Below are 9,820 nucleotides of genomic sequence, written 5' to 3'. Positions count from 1 at the left end.
AAACTCTGCAGGAGAAGGGTAGCAGTGGAGTGGTCAGGTGTGTATTCCTCTTCACAAGCAGGACTTATTATTTCAAAATAACGGACTTGGTAGTGTGGACACTTGCACTGTTATTTTGCAATAAGAGTAGTGATTTCAAAATGACTCCCCAATGTAGACATGCCCTAATTGGCTCTCTTTTACAAGCAAGGTGCCTTTCCTTATGTTTACGTGCTTTTAAGTATTATATTATGTTGACTGTGGTATATTTTATATTTTGCTCTTATGAAAGAGGAATTAGTTGGTTAGATAACACCCAGGCTACGTCTACACTGGCCCCTTCTTCGGAAGGGACATGCTAATTTTGAAAGTGGGAATAGGGAAATCCGCGGGGGATTTAAATATCCCCCACGGGACTTAAATAAACATGTCCGCCGCTTTTTTTCCGGCTTGGGGAAAAGTCGGAAAAAAGCGTCTAGACTGGCCCGATCCTCCGGAATAAAGCCCTATTCCGGAGGATCTCTTATTCCTACTTCAAAGTAGTTATGTTAGTTAAAATTTTCAAACAGATTCAGTATAAATACAGAAAAGAAACTTTATTACTTGTTTCAAATATTACATGCACTTTCAAAAATTAAAACTCTTTATTTAAACATCTCAATAGCATCTTGTCCGTTTGGAGGCAGCAAAGAATACCAAGACAAATATTTTGAAAAGCATTTACAAAAATACATTGCACAAAGTCCTATCTTGCTTCTTTAAAAATAAGTTAGTGTTATTCAAAATATTCCCACCCCAGTTTCTAATTTCAATTTATACAGGATAATTCTGATTTATATATTTAACCTATAATATATGAAACACCTGTACATGTTTTAGCTAGCTCTTCTGCATAGGCCATTGGTTCTGTTTCTAGCTGAACTTAAACACTCTCTATAGAGATTTTTTTAAAAATATTTGAGGACTATTGTGCAACATACATAACTATTCAGAAAACCACTCAGCACCATCATTCATCTTTCTGAAAAGTACAGCACAGTACATCTGTAATTAAATTGACCCAATAAAACGCATCACAACAGTAAGATACATTTCTCCTCACGAATGCCTTTCAAGAATCTTATTTGTAAAGGGTTTCCACTAAATTAAGAAATTAAATTAAATTAAATTACAAAATGAGCCTCAAAGTTGGGAGAGCAGTGCAAGCAGTCTGTTAGACAAATGCAAGTTCCAATTAAATCCAGTAAGAGAATGCTTCTAAGAGTCCTTGTGCTAGCATTCTTCAATGGGTAATGAATCCTCCACTTTAAGGGTATAAAAATGGAAACATTGTCTAAAGAATGGTATCTAAATATAGTGACATTGAGTGTGAACCTCTTTTGCAAATTACCTCACTGCAGAGATTTTTTTTTAATTAAAAGTTGAGTCTGAACCTATTTTCACTTAGTGCTTCTACAGCACAGCACTTACAATTTGAGCCAGCCAATTAATTTTGTGATGAAGAGATATTTTTTGTCACCAAGACTTTGCTGCTGCAATTTTAGCTCTGAATTGATCTTATCTGCAGAACACTAGCCATACTCTCATTCTCACCTATACTGAATAAGCCTATTACATTGGCCCAGTAAGGGTTCATATACTGAGGCTACGTCTACACAGCTTCCCTCTTCCGCAAAAGCCTATGCAAATTAAGCACAGATTAGCATATTGCCATACCTCATTTGCATAATTAATTAGGAGCTGGTTTTGCGCAAAAAGGCGCCATCTACACAGCGCCTTTTTGTGCAAAAAGCCCCTCTTGCGTAAGAGCTGTTCTTCCTCATTTTTTCAGGAAGAATGGCTCTTGCGCAAGAGAGGTTTTTTGTGCAAAAATGGCTCCTAATTAATTATGTAAATGAAGTGTGGCAATATACTAATCCGCACTTCATTTGCATAGGCTTTTGCGGAAGAAGGAAGCTGTGTAGATGGAGCCTGAGTGATTATTCTAAAAAGCAAAATCAAGAGGAAACTAAAAAGGAAGAAAACTTAAAATAATTTTAGTAGCTTAAAATCAACCCTGATTTTTACATCAATGCATGGTTCCATGTTAGAGGAAAGCTTTTTATGCCTCTGATGCTTAAACTAGTTTTGGTTCCATTAACTTTCCGTGACAGTAACATGTATCATATTCTGTATCTATGTTGGAAGTCCTTTTGGGCCTAGCAACAAGTTCAAAAGTCATGGTCAACTAAAGCATATGTTAGCCACAATTAGTGTTTAAAAGTAGTCATATGTTTGACATAGGATGCCTGGGTAATAGAAGTGTGCAGATGGAGCCTGTATTAAAAACTGATTCCTAGCTGCAGAAAACATGGCTTATTTAAAAACTGTACATTCAAAGGTAATAAAATAAGTATCACCTATTTGCCAAGTGGGTTTTGTGAACCAAAGTAGTTTACATGCAATATTTTTCTCAGAATGGATACATTAAAATATAAAGCTGATGGCAATTACAAGCTGAGTATCAGAGCAGGTATGAGTTTGTATACAATTCTGCTGTCAGTCTTTAGCATTTTACTGAAGAGAAGTATTGATCCTGGAGTACATGTCACACATCCTCATCCCTTAAAGATTCCAGTGTTCTAGGTTTTCCAATATATACAAACAGAAAATATACAACAGAAAAACTGTAGTGTAGTTTATTCAATAGGTTTTCCATGCACTCTGAACCGATACAGACAGGTATATTCTGTATGACCCCAATTAGAAAAAATTCTTAGCTCCACTATCTGGAATGCATTTTTATTTTTCTCCTGAAAAAAACATGAGGAAAAAAAAAAATCAGGCATCTAATACATACACCACTTTATTTTTCTCTGTAGTCAACTGAGACTGATCACCTAAAGGTGTTTAAAAATGGCAGCCAAATCACTGCACTGCTTAAGCAATGAATGATGTAAGTTGTATACTGAAAAGGTACAGTAATCACAATTTATGAAGTCTCTTGCAATCTACACAAGTTATCAAATTTTCGTTATCTTTGCTAGAGGTCCTGCATTATACTGGAGATCTAGGTGAAGCAGAATAATTCTTAATGTTTTTATTTAAAGGACTGAAAGCAGGAAAAAGATTTTTACAGCAAAACAACCTTTAAAATAAGCACAGCAACTTTCCCAGTCACAGAATATTTCAGATGAACAGTGCTAGTGTTTTACTGAATGCAAATTATTAATTTAATCCACAGTGTGGTAGAATCAGTTTAACCCTAGTCCATCTGATTTAATATGGATATTGAAAAATTCTGGTACTGAAAGTCATTCTTCATTATAAACTTTTTTGATAGGCAAAAATAAAAATGCCAAAACGACTCTTCATTTGCAATGGTTCAAGTCAGGAATAACTTCATTAAGTTACTGCATTTATCAGTGCAAGAGTTAAATCAGAATCACATTTCAGAACGCTAGCATTTTGCATATTAACACACTGCTAATGCCTTTCACTACCAAATGTATCAAAGCAATGCTTTGATGCTTGTAATAATAGCAGTAATGTGTCAAAGTGAAGTGGCTTTGCCAACAACAGCTATGTATTTTCTATTAATGTGGGCTTACCGTCACTTGAAACATCTGTAGTGACTCTCCATCTTGGTCATAGACATACTGTCCTAGAAGGGTGCCTTCTTCCTGATATTCATCTTCTAGACCCTATCATGAAGAGTTAAGCCTTTTTTTCCCCAAATTTCAGATAATCAGTTTAGTTGCAATTATAGGATGTCACATTCTTAACTCGGGAGGTCAGAACAAACACTAGCTATAATTGTGAAGAAAATAAACGTTGTCTAGGAATAACAAGAAAGAAAGAAAAGGTGGGACCAAGAAAGGGTGGCATTGAGGAAGACTAGGTTGGATACCTATGCTCACTATTTTACATATTTCATGTCAATTGGAAACAAAAAGAGTTTCTAGAAGTCAGACTAATCAATGATTATACCATATAGCTGTACACTACTGATATGCAACAGTGCCTGAAAGGATCACAATCCATTCCTTTTATGGAAGAGTCAAGTGCTTGGTTTGAAGAGCACTTTAGATAATCATGGCACAAAAAAATAAGTTTTGATTATTTTGCTTTAATGTTTTTCTCTGTAAACCAGATGAGTAAAACAACAAAATCATTAGAGTTTTTAAAAACAATACTTAGCTTTTATACATTCTCATTCATAGATGATATAACTCTTTATAAAAAGGAGGTAAATATAAGAGCATAAATGTAAATATTTGAAGAGGTTTTTTAACACTAATAGCTTTTAAAAATTATGAATAGTTATTCCACTCAAATTATCCGAACAGAGCAAAAACATTTAATACCTTAACTGTAGCACAGAAAGACTTACGTATACTGAGAAATCCTTTGGAGCACTTGTGATATTTCCTGTCGGTGAAAGAGTTTTTGGTATATGTTCTAATGTAAAGGCTGTTGGGTAGATCATCATAGAAAGTCTAACTACAAGGTATCCCTGTGATCCTTTGAATGCCCAGCAGTTTCCTGGATACATATCAGGCTATAGGGGCAGGGGGAAAATAAATATTGAACATACTGGTAAAACGTTCTAATGAATTTTGAGTTATTAAAGTTCAGTTTTATTAGGTTATGCCTCTGATTATACTTAGAATTGTTATTCATGTAACAGAACACAGTCTAAGAATATGGGTAAATTAGCAGATCAAAAACGGCAGCACTTTAACACAGCTGTGTTGTCATGGCACCAGCACAAGGAGGGAGCTATCCCAGCATTCTAGGTAAACCACCTCCATGCACAGCATGGCTCCCTGTGCTGGGAGCCTGTTTACACTGGCACTTTACAGCAATGTAACTTGCTCTACTAGTGGGGGTGTTTTTCCCACACATCTGAGCGAGAAAGTTACAGTGCAGTAAAGTGGCAGTGTAGATAAACCCTTAGTTGATTCAACAAGAAGAAAAGGGAAGAAATGTTTGGACTGTCCTCACTCTGATGCATTAATCAGATAATGAAGATTCCCCAGCAAACCCTTCCCCCACCCTCCATCACCATCTCCTCCGGCAGCCAAGATTGTCAAGAGGGATTAGTGATCTTCAGTGCCAAAACAGATTCTCACAAAAGGGGTGTAAATTTAATAGACAGTGTGCCCAGAAATTTCTGAAAACCAGATCTTCTTTCAATGTTTCAAGCTAGGAAAAACAAAACAAAACAAAACCACCACCACCCACTCTAAGGTGTCCATAACCACTACTGACATTTAACAGCCTTGGTCGGTGCTTATTTCTCTCATTTTTAAGGATAATTCTCCTTGGGATGGCCCTCTGGACAAGGCCTATGCACCTCTTTAGTCACATTTGAAATTTAAATCCTCCAAATAGGGCTTAAGTGTGAATTTAAATGGTGACGGGGCCTTACGTAGGATTGGTGCACAGAGTTCTATTCTCAAAAAAAAAAAAAAAAAAAAAAAAAAAATTAATTTCCAGGTACATCTTCCACTTCAAGAAAAATTCTGGTACTCAAAATTTCTTGGCAGCATAGCTTTTAAAACACAACTTTTATAGTATAATGGTCCATGATTTGGTGCTATAGATATACAAATAAATAACAAGATTGTAGATATATTCTGTTTTTAATTACCTGGATTACCACTCTGGGAGACTGAGAGAAATACCACAAAGGAATTCCAAAGAGACTAATTAGTGCTGTTTTGGTCTCGTAGGTCTCAGAACAGCGAGTACTCAGAATGCTGCCACCTCAAAAAGAAAAAAGTCAAGTTAAAACATAAAAAATGAAGTGCGTCACTTTGAGTAGTCTAACTTTCAGTAGAATATTGTCCCAAACTGAACATGCCAATGATTTTTTTTCTTCAAACAAATATTCAAATTCCATCAAATTCTAGTAACTTTCCATTAAGCATTGCATTTTAATGCAAACCTCCTGTTCTCCAGATTAGAGTTTTACATTAAGGAAACTACCCCACTTTTAAAATAGTAGCATAAAAGTACTATTTTCAGCTTGAAATAAAATGTATTTTTTAAAAAAATTTAAAAACCTGAACAGGCAGGTATTTTTCCAGTAAGTTTGCATCCATAATATGTATACCATAAAAAAAGAGCTGTTCTTATCCCTACCATGGGATAGTTGAGTATTAAATATCAGTTAACTGAATAGTCGAGTAACCTCATGCCATTTTATCAGTTAGTCGACTATTCTGTAGTTCCCGGGGGTGGGGCTGGCAGCCACTGTATCAGAGGCAGGAGCTCAGGTGTCAGGTGGGAGCTGGTCCGTGAGGGGAGCCAGTTTAAAAACCAGCTCCCCTCATGGGCTGGCTGCCTGTTGCCTTGTACTGCTACTTCTGAGAGAGGCAGCGGCGCAGAGTGGCAGCAGTCCCTGTCTGGCGAGGGTCTGACCTCCCAGACCCAGCACAAGCCAGAACTGAGCTGGACTGCCTGCCTGCCTGCCCGGCTCTTAATACACTTGAAATGCAGAGCTGAAATGGGGGTAGATCCCAGACCCAATGTGAGCCAGAACTGAGCCCGGTTGCCTGACCACTCAGCTCCTAATACACTTTAAATGCGGAGTCATAGCAGGGGTAGGTACTGGACCCATTACAAGCCAGGACTGAGCCAGGCTGCTGGCCAACCTGCTAAAAATTTACTGGCAGGAAGAGGGAAATGCATGTAGTCTATAGCATTAACCTATCACCTTTTGCTTATCTGTTAATCGACTATACTATTACATCCTTATCCCATGGTACTTTCTTTTAAAGAGCGTCTACAAACTTGTGCCATATTATTCTAGTCTACCAGTGTGTTTCTAAAGTGCCACCAAGAGTTCAGAGTTAAGTTTGTATGCACTTTTATTAACATATACATAAACAAAATACAAATTCTATAGTATTCCTATTGTTTGTCACATACTAGAAACAACTCTTGATTTATTATAAAAACCAACAATTCAGATTACAATTGCTGCAAATAGACTACTCTATTTATAGCTATTCTGCTATATTTACCTCCGGATTCTAAAGCAAAGTCCACCATACCAGTCTGATCTTGAGAATAGAGTTTCAGTGCATTATTTACAATAATGCGTGCTTGCTACAGATAACAGGGACGAGAGAAAGCATGGAAAAAGAAAACAAGTTTGGTATTAGAGATACATGCATTCAACAGTCTATTAACTAAGATGGCATAAATACTTTCAATAAAATTGTATTATATCACAGAATCTTTGGAACCAATATCTTGATGACACGTTATCCAATGTTTGATGAGTGGCAGTCTGATTACAATGATGATACTCTGAATGGTATTTCTGTATATCTTTGTCTTCTCTCCATTAGGTCACATTTTATTTTTCTTTATACTTTTGGGTATTCCTCAGCTTCCAAGAAAGAAGAGTTTGGCAAACATTACAAATCATAAAGGGAAACAGGATTTTTATTATGTTTCGTTATTGCATCCAATGTAGCTAGGGTACTTATTTTAGGATAGGAATAATAGTGTTTTTAAGTAACAAGACTAGTAAGTCTATTGTAGCTACCTAACAGTCAACCAGAGGAGACTGTTGACTGAACCTAAGGCCATGTCTACACTATAAACTCTGGTTGATGCAAGTTACATCCACATACAGCTGCCAACATTAGTACGTTGCTCATGAATACTTGGCCGCTTGTGTCCACACTACATATACTCAGGAATGCTTGTGTCAATGCAGAGTGCACTGCACCACAGATAGGTCTCTCAGTATGCCACATTACCACAAGGCTAAAATCTTTGTAGGAAATTTTTGCAGTGTGCTGTGAAACAGAAATTAATCATTCAGGAACCTTTGGGAGCTAGAGATCAAATTCCTGCATGCATTTCCCCCCCCCCCCCAAGAATCCCACAAACCCACACAGCCCTTTTACACATCTGCCACTTCTGACAAATGCATGGAGTCTACACAGCTCTGCATTATCCTTATGAATGTTGCAAACACAAGACACAAAATCTCTCAAGATCTGCAGACCCACATAAAGAACTGCAAAACTTGGGGACATGATTCTATAAAGACAGACATTGTTAAGGGACATAGTGATAACCAATTCAGTGTTGTGGGTGATGTTCACAGAGTAGCTGCAGAAAGTGAAGTGCCCCATCTGGGCTTGAGAAATTAACACTGACTGATGAGATAGCATCATAATGCAGATTAAGGACAAGATACATTAACTGAAGACCTTTTAAATGTGAGAGGCCACATATGTGGATCTGCGTGCCAAGCCTGCCTACCCCTACAGTGAAGGGATACCAGAACATGAGCGGTGCTGACAGCTGAGAAGTGAATGGCAATCACACTTGGGAGCTTGCAATGCTGGAAGTCTACTGGTCAGTGGGAAATCATTCTGGAGTTAGAAAATCCATGGTGGGTGCCATTAATTGTTCTTCTATATTGGACTGACTCAGTAATGTACAGGACATAGTGAACAGAATTGCAGTAGTGAGGTTCCCAAACTGCAGTGGGGTGATAGCTGACTTGCATATCCCTACTTTGGGACCAGCCCACCTTGCCACAGAGTACATCAAGTGAAAAGGCTACTTTTCTATGACTATGCAATTGTTGATAGATCACCATGTATGCTCCACTGATATTAACAATGGGAGTTGGTCAGGGAAGGTATAGCACGCTCACTTCTTTACAAACACAGGACTCTTCAGAAAACTGAAAACATATATTCTTTAACAACCAGCAGGTTACCATTGGCAACAGAGAAATGGAAACAGCATATCCCTCATTCCAATGGTTTGTGAAGAGCCACCTTGACAGCACAAAGGAAAGATTTAACTACCAGCTCAGCACATACAGAAGGACAGTTAAATGTGCTTTTGGTAGACTGAAGGAACACTGGTGTGATTACTCCCAATGCTGAATTTCACTGAGGAAACTCTCTCAAGGGTTATAGTTGCTTGCTGTGCCTCTGATAACATCTCTGATGCAAAGGGGAAAAGTTCCTTGAGATGGAATGGTTGTCTGCTGAGTTTGAACAGGAAGGAAAAAGGGTTTAATACAGAACTACAGAGTTTTGGCTAGGTATGTAATAGTGTAGTCTATTAAGCAATAAGCAAAAACTTATAGGTTAATGCTATAAACTACATGCATTCCCCCCTCTCGCACACTTGCCAGTAAATTTTTTAGCAAGCTGGCCAGCAGCCAGGCTCAGTTTTGGCTTGCGATGGGTCCAGGACCAATCCTTGCTGAAGCTCTGCATTTAAAGTATATTAGGAGCTAAGCAGGCAGGCAGCCCAGCCCAGTTCCAGCTTGCACAAGGTCTGGGAGCTCAGACCCACTGAGGACAGGGGCTGCTGCCATCCTGCACTGCTGCCTCTTTTTCAGAGGCAGCAGCAAAGGGCAACAGGTAGTTGGTCAACAAGGGGAGCTGATTTTTAAACTGGCTCCCCTCGCAGACCAGATCCCGCCTGCCATCCATGATACAGAAGCAGTATTGCCAAGTGACAAGGGGCTCCTCGGGAGTGGAACCTCGGGAGTGGAGCTGCTGGCCCCAACCCGGGGACTACAGCATAGTCGAGTAACCGATAAGAATTCATTAGGTTATTCGACTATTCAATTAACCAATATTTAACATCCCTAGTTTTGGAAGGCTTTGAAATAGCACTTGAATGGTCAGCCACATTAACACACTGTCTTGGACTGTGCTGAGCCCTCAAACCAGTAGTACCAGTTAAGAATTGTGTAATATTTATAAATGTGCCCCTAGCATTACATTGTATTTTAGTGGACCTATGAATTACATGCTGCTTGCTGTACATTTACACCTATGCCTGTTTAACATAGGAGTTCTGT

General features: G+C 38.3%; 1 protein-coding gene across 20 annotated transcripts in view; it reads right to left on the bottom strand.

Annotated features, from left to right (window-relative positions):
* Positions 1–560: 560 nt before the first annotated feature.
* SUN1 (Sad1 and UNC84 domain containing 1) overlaps positions 561–9,820 on the bottom strand; it is a 72,539-nt gene continuing 63,279 nt past the window's right edge. For 19 of the 20 annotated variants that reach the window (XM_075899544.2, XM_089769274.1, XM_075899540.2 and 16 more), the window contains 5 exons: positions 6,993–7,077; positions 5,615–5,730; positions 4,352–4,519; positions 3,570–3,662; positions 561–2,771 (listed from right to left, as the gene is read on the bottom strand). In XM_075899544.2, the coding sequence (XP_075755659.2) occupies positions 2,658–2,771; positions 3,570–3,662; positions 4,352–4,519; positions 5,615–5,730; positions 6,993–7,077 (576 nt within the window). In that variant the 3' untranslated portion in view covers positions 561–2,657. Of the gene's footprint in view, positions 2,772–3,568; positions 3,797–4,351; positions 4,520–5,614; positions 5,731–6,992; positions 7,078–9,820 lie in introns of those variants that run through there. The other variant, XM_075899546.2, reaches the window with a different exon arrangement.

Source organism: Pelodiscus sinensis, chromosome 15, assembly GCF_052426305.1.
Source record: "Pelodiscus sinensis isolate ZL-2025 chromosome 15, ASM5242630v1, whole genome shotgun sequence".
Lineage (NCBI taxonomy): Eukaryota > Metazoa > Chordata > Testudines > Trionychidae > Pelodiscus > Pelodiscus sinensis.
This window is presented reverse-complemented; position numbering and strand designations above follow the sequence as displayed.